A 24,965-nucleotide genomic window follows, 5' to 3' on the forward strand; every position below is an offset into this window, starting at 1 on the left:
GAATTGAGCTTTAAAAAACTCAATCTTGCATTTGCCTTACTGTAACCCTGATCCTAGCTTGACGTTCATTTTGTTTTACCATGAAGTTTGCTATATATTATTCTCTTGATATTTTTTCCTTCCATCTTACTTTATTTTTACTATTAATAGAACTTTGTTATTTCTTCTTTGTCCTTTTCCCTATTATTGGTTTGATCCAGGTGCTATTTTTTCCCTTTCACTCATTATTTTGGAAGGTGTGCTGTACTCTACCATCCCCCTCATGCTTTCCTTCTAATTTCTGATACTAATAATCAAATATTCATTTCTCCACTATTATATTTTTAAAAGGTGCTCACTATATCCCTCCTACAAGGCCTTCCCGTTTCCTCCATGCACATCCTACACCAATGAGACTTTGAGAACACTTTTACTTCTCCCATCTCCTCCCACTCCCTCAACTTTTAGGCATTGCTGAGATAATGCTTTTAAATCTAGACTATTACTAAGTTTTCTCTTGCAGTATGTCTCTATAACTTCTGGGAAATCCATGTTTAGTACATATATTATAATCCCCCAGTTTATTTGATTGTTATTCATTTAGATTTAGTTATATAGTTTATAAATGTGTGTGTATTTTACTAGTGTTTTCTCTACTCTTCATCTTCCCCTATCTTGAGGTCTCTGATCTGGTTAATTTTTTTCATTTAGAGTCATTTTTCCAGAAATTACTTGTTGATTTATTATCTAAATTTTTACATTTTCACAAATATTATTCTTCTTTCCTGACAGGTGAGTGGTGTCTGACTGGATATAGGATTTGTGGGTTGCAAGCCTTTTTTCTCAGTGTATGTTGATATTAATCTACTGTTTTATAGTTTTTAGTATTGTAGGTAAGAAGTCCAAAACCAGTATTCTTTTTTTCTTTGTTAGTAAATTTAATCTTTCTGTCTGACAGCTTGTAAGATATTCTCTTTATCCTTGAAATTATAAAATTTAACCAGGACATTTTTAGGTGTATAATTTTTTGTCAGTCTTACCTGGAACTTAGTAAATCTTTTCAATCTCCAAGCCAAGTCATTACAAATAAATGAAATTTTCCTCTATTTTCCCCCTCTATCAGTTCCTTTTTTCCTGTATGGGATTCCTATTAATAATATGTCAGTGTCTTGATGTGTCTTCCAAATTTCTTATCATCTCCTGCATGACTTGTGTCATTTTATATTTTTGTACATCTCTTTGAGACATTTCTACTACTTGGTTTTCCATGCCACTAATTGAGTTTCAACAGAGACTATATTCACCTTCATCTACTAAATTTTAAATTTTGAAAATTATATTTTTTGTTCCAGAACATCCTTTTAAGGTTGTAAATGAATCTCCATTAGTGCTTTAATTGTGTGTTGTTTTTCTTGTTAAAATTATCTATTTCCCCCAACATGTTGATTTCACTAAGAGCCATCCTAACTATCGTTCTTATTCTTCCACCCTCCTGTTGCTGGCAGCTTAAATTGCTGGTATTTTCCTTTACCTACTGAGAGTTGTATTCACCCTCAGCCCTCAAGAAGCTGCTAGGGTGCCATAGACCTGACAGGAATGTAGTTATAGTGGAAAAGAGGATCAAAGTGGTAAAAGTCATGGAAGTCACAACTCCTGAATTGGCAAAGCAGCAATAGCAAGCTGCCAGTCTTCTATTGAAGCCTCTGTGCTTCCTGGACATTTAGTTATGAAGGTTTGGGCTTTCCCAGTTGTTAGGGATAGGGCAGTCTTAGTATTTTTTAAGTAGACTTCTGGGCCAACTTAAAAATAATACCTTTGTGCTTAAACTGCATCCCAATCAGCTTCTAGTGCTTTAAATCAGTGAATGTTAGACATGGAAAGGACCTAGTCAAAATGTTCTCATTTTACCGATAAGGATAATGAGACCCCAAGAAATGATGTTCATTTTTCAAAGTCATCTCAGCAGTAGAGACAAAACTGGATCCTAGGCCCTGACACACTCAGGCTTCAGTTGACAGTTCTGTTTTCTGTCACCGAGTACTTAAATTTCTAGCATTTAGCACTAAATCAATGCTCTTATAGAATGTTTTCATATAATATTGGTACTGTCAGAGAACCATGGGTAGGTACTTATTTCAAGTGAAAATGGATAGAAAGTGTTAGTAAATCAAGATTAATGCTAGTATTAGATTTATCTTTAAAGAAATGGTTAATCACCTTTCAAATCTAATTAAAACTGCAGTTTTTAATGAAGAAAGAATTAACTGATATCACAATATCCCTTTAAGATCTGCTGTTCTTTGAGAAAAGGGAAGCTACTGGTATATACCTAGAAAACTTACTAATCTGCTTAATTGAACATCCCTTCGAGTGGCAATGGTGAGAAGATATTTCAAATGTAAAAAATACAAGTTATTGGTTTTTGATCGTCACTATTTGGCATACACAAATAATATTTACATACTTAGATAAAAATGATAAATAACTTTTCTGACAATGTATATAACAAAGTGTCTTTCACAGTGTGAATACTACTGTAGTTTAAAAGAATAGTAGAGTGAACATAGGTGACCTTGAACCTGTCACTACCTCTGTGAATTTCATTGACCTCTCTTGCCCTGCCTACATCATAGAGTTGTAAAATTAACACATAAGTGTGACAGTGTATTGTTCTTTTAAAACAAGAGAGTTATTGTCATTAATTTTATTTCTTAAATATCACCTGATCTTATATATAGGAAGTAATGTCATATATAAGACATATAAGGTCATATTATGTTTTCATTTTACTCTCCTATCGTTGCAAAAATTAATATGCTATGCTCTCTATTTAACAAAACTGAGAAAATCATGATTTTTATCCTACTATAATGTCCATGATTATAATCCTTGCTACCTATTTTTTATCATTATTCAGAGTAATCTCTTAGTCTTAGAAGCAAACTCAGTTTTTAGTTCTTAAAAATGAAATGGTTGGGGGGACAGAATATGAAATAAATATGGGAAAATATTAGCATTTGTCAAATCTGAGAGATGGATACATGGGTGTTATACTGTTATCTTATGTGAGAAATATTTCATCATTTAAAATATGAATCACAAAAAAAAGAGAGCAAATTTATGACTTGTGAGCAAGCCCTAAGTTATGTTTAATCAAAATCTTATTTAGTTTTCATCTGAATATAGGATTCAGAACTATGTTTGTTTCATTCCGCAGAACTAACGTGTTCACAGATGCATTTTTCTTGTCATCCCAGACAGATCTTCTCCTGCTGCCTTAGCATCCTCTGTTTTATGCTTTTGCATAACGGTCCATTCTCATGAGAGTTTTCCTTGTATGACATATCATATGCCTGAAAAAACTAGACAGTCACTCTGCTTAGGCACTCGACAAGGAAACAGAGGTTCTAGTCCTAGCTCTGCCACTTACTGCTCCACCTAGCCTTTAATATGCTACTTTGCCTCTCTGAATATCACTTTCCTTTTCTGTAAAATAGGCATAATCATACTGTTCAATCTACCTCAGAGATTTATTGTGAAATAATAAATGGAGTTATATCATGCAATATAAGTGAAGTTACAAATCCTCTGACAGTTGCCATACATTGGTCCCTGTCCCTGTAAGCTATGATCTCTTAGTAGGTCCCACACACCAGAAGTATGCAACTGAAAGTAGAGTTAAAGAGATGGGCAGAGGGAGATAGAGAAGGGCAAGCCCCAAAGAGTGCTCCCAGCTCTGCTACTGAACACAATGACCCCCAAAGACCTTTCCAATTTTAAGATTTGGTGATTTTGTGAATCCATCAGCCACAGAGAAGAAAGCAGCATTGAGTGTATTCTTTGAAACATAATAAATTATAGTAAGGACTTGCTTGATATAAAATTCCTTTTAGTTTATTTCTGCAAGTTAGAAAATATCATGTGAAGAGTTGATGACTCTGCAGTTTTACAAAATAGGAAAAAGTCTTTCCCAGATAATATGAAAACAAGGAATAAGGGGGAAAAAAATCACTGAAAAGTATGTTTATTTGCAGCCATCAGCTAGCCTGTCCCAGGAACTTTACCCACCTACAAAGATGTTGATGTGTATGTCACTGCTGCTTTGTTTCCAGTGACTTTGCCATAATCCTGTAGAGTTGACAAGCTATAAATTAAATATTGTAAGATTGGTAGAATTAGCAAATGTCTCTTATACTAACACAAAATTATATGTTGTGTTGATAATAGTCATTGTCCCTTCACCTGAATCACATCCCACATCACCCTGTGTTTGTGATGTATTTCCCATTTACTCCATAGGCCAACCATTTGGCTCAGCTTAATGATTCAGCAAGGCAAGGGGACCAGAGTGCTGGGCATGCAGTGATCAGGAATCCATCACATACATATCTTATAGTATTTCAGTACAAAAGAATAATTTGTTATCTTTTTCCCTAAAGCTAAATGAAAAAGATTGATGAAAAATCTGTTCAAAATACATAGTTCAAAAATACACCCATTTTTTAATATAATTCTTCCAAGATGTTTGCCCAACCAAATTAGCTTCAAAATTCATGTCAGGGATTTTTTTTTAAGTTTTTTTTTTTAATGTTTTACACATAGATCCTACCTTCATTGAATACCTGGGTATCTTTTTGGCTGCATAAGCAATTAACTAGATGATTTCAAAGGATCTCTGTGTTATAGATTGAACCTCATGTGAGCCATTTTTCAAACTTTTATTGTTGTCTCCTTGGGAACTTGCTCACCAAAGCCAAACAACCTCTGGTACACTCATGGACAGGCCAGTGCTTGAGGAGCAGGAGAATTTTATCTAGAGTCAGTAAGAGAACCTAATAGTAAATGGAACTATTCAGGCTGGAACCAGGCCTAGCTTATTTATTGAGCCCTTTGGGCTTTTCACATACAGTTCTGTGAATGTATTTGAGGTCCAATCTATGATTTTCTTCTGTGTTAGTCATAGATATTCTCCTAAATAAAAACAGTCAAATATGCTAAAGTTGAACTCTGCCAGGTTGTTAGGTTTGTATGATAACTTTTGTCAGTACCACAGTAATAACAACAACAACCAACCTTTCTTTTTTTTTTTTTTTTTCAACCAACCTTTCTTATAAACTCAGTTTGTACCAGGTACTATCCCACAAACTTATATATATTATGTTACTTAACCCACATAACAACCCTATACTATCCCTACTTTACAGATGGAAAACTAAGGCAAAGAAAGGTTTAGCAACTTGTCCAAGGTTCTACATCTAGCAGGTAGTAGCACCAGGATTTAAACTCAGGCAGTCTGACTCCAGAGTTCACACTCTTAATCTCTGTAATGTGCCACCTCCCAACTTTGTCTCCTGAAGAGCCTCTCGGGTAGATCTCAAGTTCCTCTCCTTACCTCTGTCACCCCGGATAAAATTTGTGCTAGTTACAAATCTCCTCCTCCTCCTCCTTTTCCTCTCTTCCTCCTCCTCCTTCATCTCCTCTCCCTCCTCCTCATCCTCCCATGAAATAGTGCATCAAGGGAAAAGGATATGAACAAACTTCACTATCATGAGAGATTTGGGAGAACATATGCTATCCCATTGAAACATCATTTGATTTCAAGTTAACAAAAACCTGTTGATTCTAGTTTAAGCAAAGGGGGGGATTTATGGGAAGATTTATGGGAAGAGTTGTCTCCTTGAGCACAAGACCAAGAATATGCCTCAGGAAGGACTAAAAACAAGAACTAGAGCATCAGAAGCCAGGATTGTTCCCTTTTTAAATGTACATGTTAGATGTCTATGGAGGAGAAAGGGAAATACCTCCCTTCTCCACAGGGTAAAAAGTTCTTAGAAAACAAGGGTTTAGGCTGAACAAATATTCCTCAAAAGGCACCTTTTCTGTACTCTCCATCATTTGAAGGTAAATGCAAGTGCAGTGCACATTGCCCAGTAGCTTTGTATGCATTTAAAATTGTGACTAAACAGTCCCTTTCAGCTATTGCCTGATATCCTATCTCTCCAGAAACCCTGATGGTTGGCATTTTGTTTTTTTCTCACTTGATTAATCTCAGGTTAGGCCTTTGCAACCCTTCTAACATCAATAGGATAAGACTGTTGATTTCACGCCATCCTTCCTTCCAGGCCTTCCATCTGTACAATCAGAGGGCCTGGTGCACTTGTCTTTTCAGTTGACTGTCAGGAATCTCACTAATTTCAATCCCTAACATTCACCCTGTCCCTTTATCCTCTCAAAATATCTCATACTGTCTCTGCCTCCCTTGTTCTTTTTTTCTCTACCCTTTTCCCAATAAACACCTACTGGCTCTTTATATTTTTAGGGACCCCCCCCCACCCTTTTCCCATTAGATGAAGTTCAAATTCTTGACCTTGAGAGCCCTCCAAAATCATGCCCTACACTACCTATCCCAGACGTTCCAAGTCAGATCCCTCACTCAAGCAGTTCATTTTCCCCATTCATCGAGAACACCACAGGCTTCATCACAGTCCGATCCTCTTGCTTACAAGGCCCTTTCCCATTCCTTCCCACCTGTAAAAATTCAGCCCATTTCTCAAGGCCTAACTAAATTAAGTCATATTCCCTCTAAAGAGTCCTAAGTCTCCAACACCTAGGGCGATCAACTGTCCTGGTGTGCCTGAAATTTCCTAGGAAATGTAACTTTCAGCACTACATCTGGGATATTCCTAGGCAAACTGGGATGGTTAGGCAGCCTATCCACACCTCACTGTCTCCCCTCATTATACTGCCTTGTTGAGTAAAAAGCCTGTGAAAGTACCAGTAACTACTATTTCCACACTTACAAGTTTCTTTCTCCACAATGAATTATGCTTTTACTGTGCAGAGACCTTTTTGATTCCCACTTCATACAGACTTTTGTGCTGTACTCATGGTAATGCCTACTCGTTGAATAGGTGGTCTAGTTTTTAGTTGGCACTATATTTAAAATCTTTTCCTTGTGTGTTAATTTATTTGTCTTTATTTTTTTTCCAGCCCAGATGACTTACTCAATGCCTTGAATGAGGGTATCAGTCGTGCTGATGTCATCATCACATCAGGGGGTGTGTCCATGGGGGAAAAGGTATGAAAAAATGAGGTTCATGAAGTATGCAGTTGATTAACAGTGGTGTGGTAGTCATCTGTTATCCATAACCAGACTCCCACAAAGCTGAAAATCCACAGGGCTTCAGAAATTTCTGGGCATTCTAAAAGGTATGCAGTGCAGATAAGTCAGAGAGCTTACCATCTCAAATTAAATCCAGGAGTGAAGGTGTTAAAATGTAGATAGGTATTCTCTTCATAGCAGACAGATTTCTGGGTCAGTCTTCCCTCAAAGTCTCCTAGAGGTCTTGAGCCCTGGGTAGAGCAGATTGCTGCAGTCCTCTCCCAAGATCACAAAGGCTAGGCTGAGGTCTGCATTGTAGCAAAGCTATAAGAAATAATTTGCAACATGTCTGTTATCATTACCATCAAACTGCCTGATGTGCTCTGAGCATCATGAGGGCAAACCCTGAAGTTAAGAGTACTTAAATTTTAAATTTCTTATTTCCAGGGAGTATTTCGTATAAAACTTATCTTGGTTGCTAATGAACTTAATTATGGGACAGTACCTATTTGGCAGACCAGAAGTTTGCTTTTCCAGTACTTCTGAAGAGGCAACAAGCTTATAGCTTACATAGGCTTGGCAATTGTGGCTCAATTATGGTAAGAACAGAATACTTCTGGACCTTAACCTTCTTTATTAGTGCTAACAAAGATGTCATTTATCCCAGGGATTTGCTCACAGGTCAACAGCCAATATAGTAAAGCATATTGGTTTTCTTTTTTTACTCTCTGTGTGGTAAGATACTTACACTAAACCTTTAATTTACTAGGAAGGAGATTTTTAGGAACTGGGCATCCCAGAGTATTCCATAGGAGCTAATAGTTGTCCTTCTTAACTCCTTGAGGGGGAATCATATGAAAGAAGAACCAGGAAGAAAGAGAGAAAGCATCAATGCAGCAAACTCCTGCCAGCCTGCAAATTCTAGTCCCCAAAAGAATTCCAGTGTACCTCAGTAGCAGAAAGAAAGAAAAGTGTAAGAGAGAGAACATCTGCTTCAGCCCAAGGGCAGAGCCTGAAAACCAGTCACTGAAAAGACAGGGAAGTTAGTCAAGGAAAGATCCAGAAGCATTATTTAGCACACATGAATTTTAAGTGCAGAAACTCAGGTACACAAGAAATTATTTATGTGATTCAACTTAAATTCTACTGTGAGTACCTATGCTACAGAACTGGCAGGAAATTTTGTTTAAGCCACTATAGGACTAATTGCCTCCAAAAATTATGCCAAAGAACTGGGAGGGGCTTAAGAGGCAACAGAGCATCAGGGAGACACATCTGATCACCAGTCTTCACTGGACACATCTAGAGTGTCCTTGTCATGCCATTAGATCTCAGATCTTTGTTCTTTTGGGCCATGCTAATAGCACTGGGATTATGGGGAGACTGGGAGTCTTAGGGCAGAGGAAAGGGGCCCCTGCTGCTTGTGGGACCCACAGACCTCTATCCTCTTCTCAGCCAAGGAGAAATGACTCTTCCATAGTTGCTTCCCTCAAAATCTCTCCCCACCCCCACCTCCTCCTGTTTCACATAGCCTTTGCAAAGAGTTTTCATTTTTATAAAACACCAAAAGTTTCAGGTAAACAGTATTTGCTTTCTGCCCTAAAAACTAAAGAATTGTGTGCATTACTATAAATTTTCCACCACCTACAGAATTGTAAAATAGCTCAAAGACAATGAAACGTGTAGATAATCGATAAGGATACGCTAGACTGGACATTAAATAATTGTTTCTTCCTATTTCAAGGTCTCTTAATTTTTCCTAACAGTGTCTCCCCCACCCCATATGATCAAAATAATCACAAAGATCATTACTGATCACAGAAAAGGACTGGTCTCATAGGTTTGCCCTGATTATTTAGCAACAAAAGTATTAATTAACCATATAGGTCTCCTTGAGTTTGGTTTACACATCTACAGCCATATAGCAATAGAATATTAAAACTAATGAACAATATTCCAAACAAATAAATAATTTGTTAAAATATTTTTTATTTCCCTTAACATTTCATTTAGTCCCATGGTTTTCTTGTTCTGCTAGATCTTGGGTTAGCAGTCTGCTTTCTTGAAACCATCTGTTTTCATTCTAAAGAGTCCTGGGATTCCTGACTCAGTCCACTGGTACTGTACAAAAGTTATCTAAGCTATATCACCTCAGCAGCCTGTACCCTAGAGACTATTCTTTGAAGCATCAATAGTTCAAAATACCTATGATTGTCCTTTTCCCTAGTGCTCTGAGTCTGTCTTTGTTGCAGACACAAACTATTTACTGTAGCTTATATAGCAGAGCCTTCAGGCCAGCATCAAAGTAAAACAGAGGCTTTCCTTAGCTAGTAGATATTTAATAGCTGTGCTTAATTTATTACTGTAACCAATAATATTAGAAGATAAGTAAGATTCTCTGTTGGTATACAGTAGGTAACTATTTCATAAAAGTTTTGGTCAGTGTTTCCCCTGAGGGTGAAAGCATATTATGAACAACAAGGGCATTGTCAAATCTCCAGACACTTCCCATAAAGCATACAATTTCTGAAACATTATATTAATGACATTTTACCTGCATAAACCTAACCTAGAGCACAGTGAGCCTTTCTTCTCAGATGTAACAGTAACTCCCTTCCTCTGAAACTCCTGTAACGGTAACATATCAAACAAACCTAACTATTTCTAATTTCTCTTTTTAGAAGATGAAAGAACAAATCTTCGTGACTTTCTAGGGGCCCTCTAGGAAGTTTCAAACATAGTCTTAGGCGTTGAAGATATTCTGAAAAAATTTTTTTTTCCTAAATTTAGATCTGATCTTTAGAAGGCAAAAAAGAGTTGTCAAAAAAAAAAAAATTGGGCACCTGATTAAGATAGGATCATAGCTACCTAAGAAACATACTTGGTTACCTAATTTTTCAAAGCAACAATAAAATATTGGAAAACAAGCATAGAAGGTAACATGATCATAAATAATATTGGCTCATTCATAAATTAGGAACCTTTGTTCTATACTTTTTCATTTCCTTAAATAATCAAAGACAAAATAAACAAAAAGGCATATTACACAAAAAGAATAACCTTACATATCATAGGGAAAGCATTAATCAGTAAAGCAAAGAAGTAAGCTCATCAAAACTGAGTGAACTTACTAAAATTTTAATATATTTCTCAGCTTCATTTCAAACACAGGTAATTAAACCAAGGCAAATCAAAGTCATTTTCAGAGTTTTGTCCTTTATTATGCTTTTTTTATATGTTGGAACAAACTGACACTTTACTTTAGAACTAAGAGTGGTCTCCAGACCAAAGAGGGTCCTGGAGACTCTTTAAGTAGGTCTGCAAGGTTAAATCTATTCTCATAATAAAACTAAGACTTTATTTGACTTTTTTATTTTCCTTCTCTCATGACTGTATAGTGAGTTTTTCCAGTGACTGTATGATCTATAATATCTCATCAGACTGAATACGGAAGCAAATAAGAGAATCCACCTGACTTCTGTTAAGCTGAACATTAAAGAGATTTTTAAAATTATAAAACAATGTATAAACAATAAGTTACTTATGTTAACGTGAAATAGCTTCATCACTGCTGTTTACAAATGAACCAACAAATAAATATTCTTAACTTCTTAGTTTTAATTTCTAATACAGTAAATATCGATAGACATAACCCACATAACAAAAGCTCTAGGGATCCTTAATGGATTTTAATTTAAGAGCATGTAAAGGGTCCTGAGACCAAGTATTTTGAGTATTGGACTTTTTTTTTAATATTTTTTTTCCTGAAAAGTGAAAGAATATGCATAGTTTACTTGTCTGTCATGATTACTTCTAACATAATTGCAACCACCCATATTTATTATAATGTTTAAGAAAATCACTAATTTCTATTTCACAGAAAAAATTAGGGAGCATCAATCACTGACAAATCATATGTAAGCATTTTAGCGGACTAGCAAAGTTCATAAACACAGAATACAACTTTGTACAGCCACACACATCCCCTTTGTACCTTATTAATGTAGCAAAAATGAAAACATACTCATCAACACGACCCAAAGATATATCGTCTCTATGGCATATTAAAATAAGAAGCAAAGTATAATGTATTAACTAAAAGCCATGCTTAGTAAGCAGTGATCGAGTACCCTATTGTACTTAGAAATCAAGGTATCTCATGATTATTCATTAATTAATCAATTTAATAACTGTTCAAGATTTTAAATTACTTAAAAATCTTGAAAATTATTTTCAAGCTGACATTCTACAAACATAATTACTATTGAAATTAAAAGTTTGTCAGAATAATGATTCTATTTCATTGAACCAAATTTTAGATTTTTCACAGTCTTAAGTATTATATAAGAATAGCGTTAGACTCTTTGATGAGTAACCTATATAATTTTAGGAAAAAACAAACCCAAGCAAAATAAAATGTATTTTCCTACTTAACACTGATAAGAGAAAGAACATGGCTGGGTTTGCTTATTAACCAAAATAATTAAGCTAGTCTCATTTGCCAGAGATTTACCTTAACTATGTGAACTTTATTCTTAAAATTATAAGAAGAATTTTTTTTAGTGCAGCATATTTAAAATAGTATAAGATAAATTTTCTTATTATCTGGGAACTTTAGGAATATTCTATTTATGTAAGTACTTATCTCTCTAAATGAATCAGAATAGAGTATCTTTAATTTAAGAGACATTAGAAGTGTTTCGGTGTGTTCATTTTTCTCCCCGTTGGCAAAGCAAACTTTATTGTGGGCCTAAGATCAGGGCTCTTCTCTTCATGTCCTGCTAAACCAGAGAGTTGGGGATGAGAGGCTCTTGTGTTTCCCCAGCAACACGTCCATCACATTCAAATTCAAATGGAGAGAGCCAGGGTAGGGGACACCCTGAATCTGCAGCATACTCCGAGGAAGGCCCACTGTGCATGGTGGTCTCACAGGCATATAATTTATGAATACCCTCCAGAAATAGGAAAACATTTCACACTCACAAAACAAGATAAATGCCTTCCTGGATCACAGACACATAGACACACAACCACATAAATAATATACAGCTTCAGGGACTTCCCTCGTGGTCCAGTGGTTAAGAATCCGCCTTCCAATGCAGGGGACGTGGGTTTGATCCCTGGTCGGGGAACTAAGGTCCCATATGCTGCAGGGCAACTAAGCCTGTGCGCTGCAACTAGAGAGCCTGTGTGCCACAACAAGAGAGCCCACATGCTGCAACCACTGAGCCCGCATGCTCTAGAGCCTGTATGCCACAACTAGAGAGAAGCCCACGCACTGCAATGAAGAGCCCACTTGCCACAATGAAAATCCCGAGCGCTACAACTAAGACCCGATGCAGCCAAATAAATAAAATTTTTTTTTTCAAAATACAGCTTCAGCTCTACAACTTCAACCACAGATTAAGAGTAAACACAGAAACAAACAAACAAAAAAAATAGTCTACAAATAAAGAGCTATTTTCCTTCCTAGAGGTCACAAAATTCTTAATTGGTTTAGGCTCAAAATGACAGACAAACAAACAAGAAAGACTAACAAACCAGATTCTCTATCTTCTCTTACCTAACAGAGAATAGATTTCAATTACCCATTTATAGGAATCACCAAATGGTCAGACCATAAAACCGAATTCTCAGTCATTGATGCTACAAAGGGGAATACCTTACTGGCCATGCATAGAACCAAAATTAATAGAGGAGGCAAAAATAGAGAAACCCAAAGTTAGCAGATTTCAGGTTTTATTACTACTTGGCATACACTCCAGAAACCAAAGAACGATGTATGCAGGTTTAAGCCACCCATAAAATGCACTTTTCTGGCAATTGAGTTTACTTGGTTTTGTCAGATAAATCAATACGGCATCTCAGTGGAGCCTTCAGAATTAAGGTATAGTTTTTTAAAGATAAAATCATGAATCTCATATATTTTTTTATTTTATAAAATGAGCATGTGTCAATGATTTTATTTAACTCATAAATTAATGAGGGAACCAGTAAGATGTTGCAACTGGTTCTAAGAATTCAAAGAACAGAGACACCTATAGGTAATCAGAAATGCTGAAATCAGTCTGCTAATGGATGCAGAACTGTTCTATATCCACAGGAGAATAATCAATTACACCACCACCGACAGAATTAATTTGCATTTCTTTGGATACTAATCATGTTCACCATCAGATTTCTACAGCTTAATTTTTATAAAATAGCACAAAGACAATGAAAGGCACAAATAACCCAGAAGGTTGTTTGGACATCCAATCATCTTTTTTGCCCATTTCAAAGTCTTTCATAATTTATCTGACATTGTTTGTTCTTACTTGAGTTGAGGAAAAGACCTGTCTCCTTCATCCATTCATGTTTCTTCTTCCTATCTGGATCTAGCTTTCAGAACATCAGACAGAGGTCCTTCCTGCTTCTATAGGTAGACAGAAACTTAAGAACAGTGAGGATTCTCAGCTTTTATTGCTATGTCTGGTACAAGCTTTCCATCACAAGAAACATGAAGCATTTCTTCATGTTCAGAAAGAATGAAAAGGGGCATTTTTACAACAGAAATCCTTTTTTTTCAAGAAAAATAAAATACTTTCATTCATTTAATAAGTATGTAGTGAGCATATATGCTTTCCAAATTCTGTATCATTACCCATAAGGCCCTGCATGTGTGGCCTCTGCCTGTCTCTCCAACCTCCCCTTATGCCTCTTTCCTATTCATTCACTACCTTCCATTGTCTTTTCAGTTCTAGACACACTCTTTACTGCTCTTGAAGGTTTTGTATATACTTTCCTCTGTCTGGAATTCTCATCCCTCCACACTTCTCATGGCTGAGTCCTTCTCATCCTCACCACCTCTTTTAAAATGGCCTTTCCTTATTCTCTACCTCATACCGTTATTCTCTATCCCAGCACCTGCTTTTTTCCTTCATAGCATGTACCACACTTTATAGTTATTTTATTTGTTGTTTTACTTATTTTAGGCTGTCTCCTCCTCCAGTAAACTATAACAGGACATCCTTGTGCCAGGGACCATATGTATCTTGTTCACTATTAAATCTCTAGCACAAATAGAATTCCTCATACATAGTAGGCACTCAAAAATATTTGTTGAACTAGCAAATGAATGAATGAAAGTCATGTGCTAATCATCATGGACTCATTATATATATACAGAGGGTTTCTGATCTCACAAACTTTATAGTACAATAAAGGATACATATCTGTTATCAGGAAACTGCAGTATTACTTAAGTGTATGATGTCAGGAGGACATAGTACTATAAGAACACATAAGAAAGGCCTGGAGATTTCTGCTTCTACTATGATGGAGTGGCTTATTTGGACCAACTCTCTCACCAAGGACAACTATAAAAGCTATCGTGGCACAGTGGTTAATAATCTGCCTGCCAATGCAGGGGAGACGGGTTCGAGCCCTGGTCTGGGAAGTTCCCACATGCCGCGGAGCAACTAAGCCCATGCACCACAACTACTGAGCCCCCATGCCACAACTACAGAAGCCCACGCGCCTAGAGCCCATGCTCCTCAACAAGAGAAGCCATCGCAATAAGTCAGCCCACCGCAACAAAGAGTAGCCCCCACTCGCTGCAACTAGAGAAAGCCTGTGCACAGCAACAAAGACCCAACACAGCCAAAAATAAATAAATAAATAAATTTATTAAAAATAAATAGATAAAAGCTATGTAAATTTTTTTAAAGAATAAGAAAAAGATGTCCAAAGAGAACAACCAAGACAGATGGGATTCAAGGCACCAAGATCTCAGAGAAAAGTGAACCACAGAGAAGTTGAACTGGAATTCTTCACCATATATTTCCTCAAGGCATTTACTAACTCCTAAGCCAGGAGGGACAGGGGATGATGTAATGGTCAAGAGGTCAAGAATCTAAGCATAACAGAATAGCTAAAAGGCTAAGAAAATAAGCAGAGTTTTCAAAAGTCTTAAGAGTTCAAGACCTGCCGTGGAGGAAGGACCCTGGCAAATATCTCAGGCTTTCAATTTAAACCCTTGAAGTGCTGTGATCTAAGAATAAGGACAAACTGGAAAAAAAAGCAGTCTTCTCAAAGACTGCAATTGAGCCTCAAATTGTCTCAGTCTCTGATTATATCAAGGTAATCTTAGTTAAGCTGCCAGAAGAAATTAAATTCTTTCTGGAGGAATATATCATCATTCAAAACCTCTGAATTTTTTTCATATATAATGTTTGGACTTTACCAGAAATAGCACAAAATAACTAAAAATTTAGAAGGGAAAACAAGATAGTACAACCGTAAAAATGGTCCTGACATTTATATTGCCTCATATGGACTTTTAAAAACTGTAATTAATGTGTTTAAGAAAAAGAAATGACAAAGAATTTCACTAGAAAATTAGAATCTATTTATAAAAACTAAATGAAAATTTGGAAAAAATATGGAAAAGAGCATAAAAGACGTATGGGATTTGGTGAAAGGTGTAACATATGTGTAATTGGAGTCCCAAAAGGAAAGGAGAGAGTGAACAAAGGCAATATTTAAGAGATAATGGCAGAGAGTTTTCCAAAACTAATAAAAGACATAAAGCCAGATATTCAAGGAGTTCTGCTAATCTCAAGCAGGATAAATACAAAGAAACCATACGTAGGTAGTCATAGCAAAACTGCTGAAAACCAAGGACAAAGAGAAACATCTTACCAAAAAGACATGTTACCTTCAAAGGACCAAAAATAGAACTAACAGAAATGATTTAAACAGAAATTATTGAACTCAGAAAACAATGGAGGGACTTCCCTGGTGGTCCAGTGGTAGAGAATCTGCCTTCCAATGCAGGAAACACAGGTTCAATCCCTGGTCAGGGAACTGAGATCTCACATGCTGCAGGGCAACTAAGCCCACGCACCACAACTACTGAGCTTGCACGCCTCAACAAGAGAGCCCATGTGCCGCAAACTACATACCCCGTGCACCCTGGAGCCCACACACCACAACTAGAGAGAGAAAACTTGCACGCCACAACTAGAGAGAATCCCACATGCCACAATGAAGACCCGACACAGCCAAAATAAAATAAAATATTAAAAAAATAAAAACAAAATCAATGTGTTCAAAACAGAACTTCTAAAACATAAAAGAGAGAACAATGGAATGACATTTGTAAAATGCTGAAAGAAAATAAAAGCTAGTGTGGAACTGAACTAGATAAAAACTGAACAGACCAATCCTAAAGGGAGTTTTTCAGGTGGAAAGATTATGGAAGCATGAAAATGTAGAAAGGACTAAAGAGCAAAGGAAAGGGTTAATATGTGGGTAAATGTAAATGAATTGTTATCTTGAGGTTTAAATGTATATAAATATATATTGAATATATAGAGTATATATTGTTTGTATAGTATATGTAGAATGTATATATATAATAGTTATATATATACACACACACACATATTTATAATGTATATAGAGTATATGATACATGATAGCACGAAAAGGAAAGAGGAATGGATGGAGTTAACATGTTTTAAAGTTCTTACATTGGGAAGTGATAAAAATACCAAATTATGATAGATTGTAGTAAGTTAAGAATGCATGTTGTAATCTCTAAAATAACCACTATAATAGTAAGAGAATGTGTAACTAACAAATAGAAGAAAAAGAAAATTAAATAACAAAAAATTTTGGTGAATTGGAAGAAGACATGAAAGAAGAAAAAGAAAAACAAAAGTGACAAATAGGTAATGAATAGGAGGGCAATAGTTTTAAACCCCAAATATAGCAATAATTATATTAAGTGTAAATGGACTGAGTCCTCCAATTAAAAATTGTCATTCTGGATTTTAAAAAACAACAAATTGCATGATGCTTATAAAAGACCCACCTTAAATATAAGGACACAGCTCATTGAAAGTAAAAGATGAGAAAAATGTTACAAGGAAAGATAGCTGGTATGACTCTCTTGATGTCAGAGAAAATTAAGATAAAAAGGATTACTAGATATTAGGTGGAGGGACATTTCCTATTCATATATGTACATGGATCAGTTCATCAAGTAAATTCTAAATTACTGCATCTAATAATATAACCTAAAAATAAACACTAATCAATCTACTATCCAGCCCTGGGAATTCAGGGGAGGCTGAGAAGATGACTGAGATTGAGAGTCATCTCAGAGATTGAGAGAGAGGAGGGTGGAAAGAAAGAGTATTCTAAACGGAAGGAAGAAAATTTTCAAAGATTTGAGGCAAGAAAGTGTAAAAACTGACAGCAATATAGTCCTGCTGGAATGTAGAGAGAGAGAGATTAAGGAAGAGGAATCAGGCTGGTGGGAAAAGGATTGCCTGATAAGAGCAATGATTGGCAAAAGGGGACTAGAAAATACAAGAATCTTAGCTATGATATTTAAAAGCTGAGACTTGTTTCTGGAAACCAGGAAGTTATTGAAGTATTATATATTGATTTGATCAGATTTGTTTCCAGGAGGCCTCTCTCACTACTGTGGCGGGAATAAATTGGAGGAGGGCAGGAGTGTTGGCAGAGAGACCTATTTCAGTAATTCAGGTGAGATGATGTTGGCTGAGGCTGTGGAGATAGAAGGAGACAGCTTTTAAAAATAAAGTGTCCCGGGCTTCCCTGGTGGTGCAGTGGTTGAGAGTTCGCCTGCCGATGCAGGGGATACAGCTTCGTGCCCCGGTCCGGGAAGATCCCACGTGCCGCGGAGCGGCTAGGCGCATGAGCCATGGCCACTGACCTGCGCGTCTGGAGCCTGTGCTCTGCAACAGGAGAGGCCACAACAGTGAGAGGCCCGCGTACCGCAAAAAAAATTAAAGTGTCCCATAACTTGTGAAATATTTAAAATTTTAGTAGGTTACTAGAATCTTGGATTAGTGAGCAGGAAACTCAGTAATAGACCAAGAGGTTGTATTACTTAAGAGAAACTTTTTAAACTGCAATTTTTTTCTTTATGTTTACAAAACCAACTACAAGCCAGTATTGCCTTTCCTTTCCAAAGATCATGTTTTGTCAGATGGCTCTGGGTTGGTCATAACCTTAGGTTGGTTGTGTTGGTAATAGCAGAATATAAAGTTGGAGCAATTAAACACCCTTGACTTTCTGTTTTAGAGCTCCCTCCCTACATTTTTAGTTGACTTATTTAGATTTGGTAATCTGTGGGCAAATGTCCAAGTGTGTCCTCAAGGAATGTGCATCATTTTAAGTTATTAGACAGAACAGTGTATGATGCATACATGTGGCTTCCCTGCCCAGGCACAGCTACTTAAGTCATATTTATTAACATCCTTTCTCAGACATAAAAATCTGTCTTAAAAGAGAGACAACAACCTATCAAGTAATGATTTATATGTTAATGTGGTTACTTGGTTTACTATCTAACTACTTCTATTAGAATGTACCTTTTATGAGGGAAGGGACATTGTTTCTTTTGCTCCAGGCTGTATCTCCCTGTACATAGATTGATACTCAACATATACCAGGTGCTCAGTAAATATTTACTGAATGAATAAATGAATGAGGAATGAAGGAATATTTGTCTTAAATCAACTTCACTAAAATAAGGTGTTTCTTTTCATTTCAATCTTACAAATTTATTTTTTTTCATTTAAAGTTTGAAAGTCTGATATTAGAATGTTCGAAAATAAAGTGATTATTTTTCATATTTGCAGGACTATCTCAAGCAGGTGCTGGACATTGATCTTCATGCCCAGATCCATTTTGGCAGGGTTTTTATGAAACCAGGGTATGAAAATTATCTTGTTATCTAATATATGGGGTTGGTTTGGCTTGCTTTGACTAACAAAGTTTTTAAATGCTTTCTTTTTACATTTTCTATTATGGATTATTTATTCTAATAAAAGAAATATTATAGTATTAGAGTTCTCTGAACAAGTGTATATCCTATCTGAAATGGGAATTCATCTTCTTTATAAATCACTGGGTCTGGTTTAAACAAAGCAAAGCAACTTTCCAAACCTTTTCTCCCTTTAATTTCCATGTCTAGTTCCTTCCTTCTCTTTTTCTGCTTCTTTCTCTCACTTATAACATTTCAGTATGAAAATTCTCAAACGTACACAAAAGCAGGGAGTACAATGAAACCCCCATATACCCATCGCCCAACTTCAGTAACTATTTTTCTGTAATTGTTTTATCAATCCTCTTCTTCACCTTTTTGGGGGGGCAGAGGGCTGGATTGTTTTAAAGCAAGTTCTAGACATGTCATTTTAGTATACATCTCAAATATTAATAACAACAGCAGTACTTTCTTACATAATCACAATGGTATTATCTCAGGTAACAGAATAAATAAGAATACCTCAGTATCATCTAATACTGTGATCGTATTTGAAAATTCTCCCAAATGTCAAGGAAAAGTATGCCTTCTTACATATGTTTTATTTGAATTAGGATTCAAGTCAGGTCTACTCACTGTATTTGGTTAAGTTTCTATTAAACAGGAACATTTACCAACCACCGCCCCCCTTTTTTGGCATGCCACTGACTTGTTGAAGCAACTGAATCTTTTGTCCTAGTTTTGTCCTAGTGAATGGATTTGGCTGATTGCTTCCTTGTGGTGGCATTTAATTTGTTCCTGTCTCTCTCCAGTATATTCTGTACATCAGAAGTTAGATCTAAAGGTTTGAGTAGATTCAGATTCAACTTTTTTTTTTTTGTAAGAATACTTCATGAATAGTGTTTCATACTGCTTCTTACTACCTTCCAAGAGGAAAGAAAAGTAACCACATACCTAGATCTTGCATATCTCCTGAAAACTAATAGCTCCCTCAGGAAGGGCTAATGGAGGTTCTGTAATCCATTGTAAATCCTCAAAGAATGCAAACATTGGTGTTGATAAAATATGTGTGGCCATGTCTTTAAACAACAGCCTGCCTGTTGAGACCCCTGCTCCTCTATAAACCTGTGATATGTAAACATTATAAAAACACTGTTGAAAGCCCTCAGTGTGTGGGTGAGCATTCCAGCACACCTCCATGCTGTCAGGGACAACAGTAATGATGCTTTAGTTCAGGGTCATACTCTGATGGGTGCTCATATGAACCCTAAGAGAAAGTAGAGGTGGGACTTACCAGTTGTTACAAGTGAGCCATGGGAACTAGCAGCAAATTCCAGAAACCTTTTTAAGTGTCAAGCCAGCACTCCTAATCTCCCTGATTTATTGGATACCTTGTGTCAGTTCTAAGGCAGAGATCAGGCTTTACATTTAAATATGAAGTTAAGATTGTCCCTAAAGCCTTCTCCACAATGTAATAGAATTTAGAATTCTTGGCATTATATTTCTGTAGTTGCTCTGATATGCTGCCACTGACAAGGCCCTTTTACTATTGAAGGTGTTGGATTGGGATCATTCCTATTAAGAATATCTTGTCTTAAGCAAATATTATTATGCTATGAGTACACAGGCTTTTTTTACTCTGTCCCCATGGGCAGTACTAATTTGATTAGAATACAGAGGACATCCCAAAAGTATGTCAGTGTACTTCTCACTAATCTCAAAAATTGAATTGATTATTCCTTTGCAGTGAGAAAGAAGCTGACATTACTTACCCTCACCTCTAGAGGAGAAATATTTGTATAATATCTATTATTTAAATTATCTATTATTTAAATTAATCTCAGCATCCATGATGTATAATTTTGGTATTCATTTTATTTTTAGTCTATTATTTACCACTTACTTCAGCTGTAGGACTTCTGTGACTTCGGTTATTGTATAAAAGCTGTTGCATTCTGATCTCAAGAGGAAAAATGAACAATAGGTGTTGAGTTTCAAGGAAATGGCTTTCCAGATCCTAAACAAAAACTTCACAGTCTAGCAATAAAACACTCATGATAGCAGCGCACATAACAAAATGTTTTATTGTAATGGAATCTTTTTAAAATGAGTACCTTCAGAGAAATCACACTAGCTGTCTGCAAGGTTCAAAAGATGATTTAAATTGGCTTTAAATACAGTAGAAGGAAGGTGTTATGCATTCCCTCCTCAATCTTATTATGTGTGTTAGTTTGCTATTAAAAAAAAAGTGGTTTAGAAGTTTAAATGGGCTTCCTTTAATTGTCCAGAATTTTATACTTGTCTGAAGATAAGAAGAATTTAAAGGTAATTGCTACTTAATAGTAGAATAAGAAGAAATATAAAAAGCTCAAGAACAATTTAGCTTTGCTCTTCCCACATACAGTACATTCAGAATGCAATTAACCTCTTTCCTTTTAGACACGGAGATACTCAAAAAGCATTTGGAATATTATCAACCAGATCTACCAACCACAGTTTTTTATGGGTCATCTACAGTGAGCATAGCTGTTGTCGAAAATGTACCTTGGAAATTATTTTCATCACACAGTAACAGTCATTGCCAAATAACCTATCTATAAATGGATATGACATTCTAATCTCAGTTTTCTAAAACACAGCAAAGAATCAGGAAGTAAGCAAAAAAAAGGCCTCAGAGTAGCCAAGAATAGATGTTACGAAGTCCATGTAATAACACTTCACAGTGTACCCTGTGAGAGCCTTATCTAATTATGAGCCATAAAGTTAGAAAAACCTTGGTTCAAATCTTAGTATCTGAGTAATTTTGGCCAAATTGCTTAATCTCTCTCTCATTTTCCTCATCTGTAAAATGGGATGACAATTGTCACCTCATGGGATTATTGTAAGAATTAAACGATATAATGCTTAGATGTTTCTTTAAAAATAGTAACTTCTATTATTACTATTATTATTATCATCCCAACAATATAACTATTACTACTGCTCTCTGGTTCCCAAACCAAAGGCCAGCTTTAAGGGTCAAGATGATGGCAGTCTAGCATTAAGGGGACCTACAGAAAAAAAAACTAGGGGAAAAAAACAGAAACAAGAACTATAGAAACACCGCCACGTGTACTGTTATGTTATGGTTTAATACCCCTGTGACCCAAAATCTCTGTATCATAGCAGAGTAGAATCAATCCATAATGATGGCTGTAGTTCATCAAAAATATTAATGTTCATCATATTATTGCAAAAGGTAATGAGTGAGTGATCCTTTCTTCTTTCAACCAACGAGCAAAAATAGTAAAAAGAAAAACAATTTGGGTGCTTAAAAGGGTAATTTTTCAGCTACTTTTAAATCTCAGCATTCCCTAAGAATTTTGCATCACTCAAGATTCATTAATATAATAAAAATTTTAGCTGAAATTCTATATTAAGGGTAATCAATAAAAAAAATCACTATTATTAACCGCCTGCCCTCTTCACACTCACACCCCTCTGCACACCCCCATGATGAGCGTTCATGTCAGACTTTTGAGGAAGTATAATTTGATAATATTCTTAAATTACTATTGCTTTAATTTTGTTCTAGTCATGGTATTTTATTTATTTTGACATTTCAAAACATTCCCTTCATAGGAGGGAAACTTTTATGTTTATTTCTGAGTATAGTCTTAAAGGGCTGAGAAATACTCATCTTGAACAATAGGTAGTTATCTGATAGACATGTATTACCAGGTAGTCTTCAGATAAAAAGAATGATTGTTATTCTCCAGCAGAAAAAAAAAAACGTATAGACATTGTTAACTAGAGGGGTGGAGAAACTCCAGGATTTGGCATATGCTTCTATGGCACTGGCAAGAAGGAAAACAATGTAAACTACAGAAAACCAGGAAGTTTGGTTACCTGAAAACAGAAGATGCTAAAAAAGAATTAATTTAAATGCCCTCGAAACACTTCAGGTTATAAAGATTTAAAGGAGAATCAACAGAAAAGAACTTTCACACAATAGGTGACCTGTATGAAGAACCATGTAACAAGAAAACTGCAGTATTTAACTTACTACTCAGGTTGCTTAGCAGTCACTAACAAACAACCTCTACTTTTCCTCTAGCCTGCCAACGACATTTGCAACTTTGGATATTGATGGTGTAAGAAAAATAATCTTTGCACTACCAGGTAAGAATAATTGAAATAGTTTCTTTTGCTTTTTCTGGAAAAATAACCAAAATCTTTTTGTTTCCCAGGTGACCAGTCCCCTGTCAGAGCGCATGATTTGGAATCTGACACACCTGGGTTCAAATCCCAGCTTTTCATACTGTATGACCTTGGACAAATCACATAACCTCTCTGAAGCTGTTTCTTCATCTGTAAAATGGGGCTAATTAGGGTTGGTGTGAAAGTCAAATTAGTATCTTTCAAAGCACATTTCAGACCCTAAGATGGTAATCAGGAGTTAAGTGTCACTACCTCTTTCTAGGGCACCTGCTTTTCCTTACAGGAAATTGGTCAAAGTTAGCAGTATAATTACCTCTCACAACTAGAGTATTATGCTCAATGGGCCAAAGGGCCTTAAATCGCCCATGGAAATACTAGAACAAAAAAGTACAAAGCTGCCTTTGGTTCTCACCAGATTTGGACTGGTTGGGGAGAGCAGCAACACAGGAGGGACTGCAAATACTGATGCTTCTCAGCCAAATCCCAGGCATCATCAGTCTGACCACATCATTATCCCCACCCTCTCCCACGTGAGCAGAAACTCACGTGTTCAGATTATAGAAAAAGCAAAGTGGTTCAGTTTACAATTTTTGGACTTTGGCTGTGCATTTAAAGCCAGGTTTTAAAGCCATTACTAATCTTGATAAATTCTAAAGCAGTTTAGAAGTTTTGTGTATCTACTTATTTTTTTCAATTTTAAAAATTATCCTCTGATCTGTAGCAGTGTCCCATTCTCTATTTTTTGGCATAGATTCCTTTAGAAAATAACCTACTTATTCCTTTCAGATGTACAAGTCTGGTGGCTTTGGGATATTTACCTGCTTTTTTATATTAAATAAAGCTCAAAATAGAGATAGAAAGAAAAGAAGGCAGACAGAAAATTTTAGAACTTTAAAAACATGTTTAAAGCCCCTATCTGTAAGCATAAAAGAGAGTATGTTTCTCTCATATAGGAAATTTTAAGAGCGAGGTCATGTAAATAAAGTTTTAGTCTTCAAACGATTTCTGTGGTACAAAACTCCTTAGGGCCTTTAATACATCCCTAGATACTCTGAAGACCATTATATAGAGAAATGAAATCATCTTCCTAGCTTCATTTTGACTAGAAGAGACTGTTTTTGTTGTCTACAGAAGATATGACTTGACCTACAAAGTATGTTATAGTGGGAGCCTATTTTGCCATTACTAAGTGTTGTTGATCTGCCAAAGAAGTTATAATTAAATAGCCTATTTTCAAATTGCTGCTTTATTTTGAGATTTTCACTGCTCAGCCTGAAAGTACCAAAAGAGGGCAGCAACAATTCACATGTTCAGATTGTAGAACCAGCAAAGTGGTTCTTTTTATAAGGATTTGAAAAGTCAGAATTGGATTTTTGGTTTCTTAAGGTCCTTGCAATTAAAGCCATTACTAATCTTGATAAGTTCTAATGCAGTTGAAAAGTTATGTGTTATCTACTTGTTCTTTTTTTAACTTTTTAAAATTACTATAGTAACGTGTTCACTGTAAAAACATTAGAAAACACGGATAAGCATTAAGAAATGTTATCCATAATCTCCCTCCCCCTGAAATAACCACTATTTGCAATTTTCTTGTTGTTGATTTTTCCAGTCCCTTTTCTTATATAGAACAATTCATTTTTTATAGAGTAATTTTATAAAACAGTATCATTACAAGAATACTGTAATCATTGTTGAGCAATAGCTTTCTTATTTATTTTTCTTTTATTTTTCCTTTTTTTTGCTTTTCCAGAAAAATTTCCATCTGTTTATATTTTGAGGCAAGAGGAAAGCAATTGATTCTCATTAAGAGTCTGCTGTCCTGTGGGACAACTCACTTTTTCTATTGAAATAATCAATGTCATTCATCACAACTTTTTTTAACAACTTAAAAAAAATCTA

General features: G+C 35.8%; 1 protein-coding gene across 5 annotated transcripts in view; it reads left to right on the forward strand.

The window, feature by feature from the left end:
* Positions 1-24,965, forward strand: part of GPHN (gephyrin) — a 606,903-nt gene that overhangs the window by 571,503 nt on the left and 10,435 nt on the right. For all 5 annotated transcript variants that reach the window (XM_089907851.1, XM_089907850.1, XM_089907848.1 and 2 more), the window contains 3 exons: positions 6,970-7,057; positions 18,742-18,815; positions 22,963-23,027. In XM_089907851.1, the coding sequence (XP_089763977.1) occupies positions 6,970-7,057; positions 18,742-18,815; positions 22,963-23,027 (227 nt within the window). The remainder of the gene's footprint in view (positions 1-6,969; positions 7,058-18,741; positions 18,816-22,962; positions 23,028-24,965) is intronic.

Source organism: Delphinapterus leucas, chromosome 2, assembly GCF_059928025.1.
Source record: "Delphinapterus leucas isolate spDelLeu-1000000601 "Yukka" chromosome 2, BTC_Dleu_Yukka2, whole genome shotgun sequence".
NCBI lineage: Eukaryota > Metazoa > Chordata > Mammalia > Artiodactyla > Monodontidae > Delphinapterus > Delphinapterus leucas.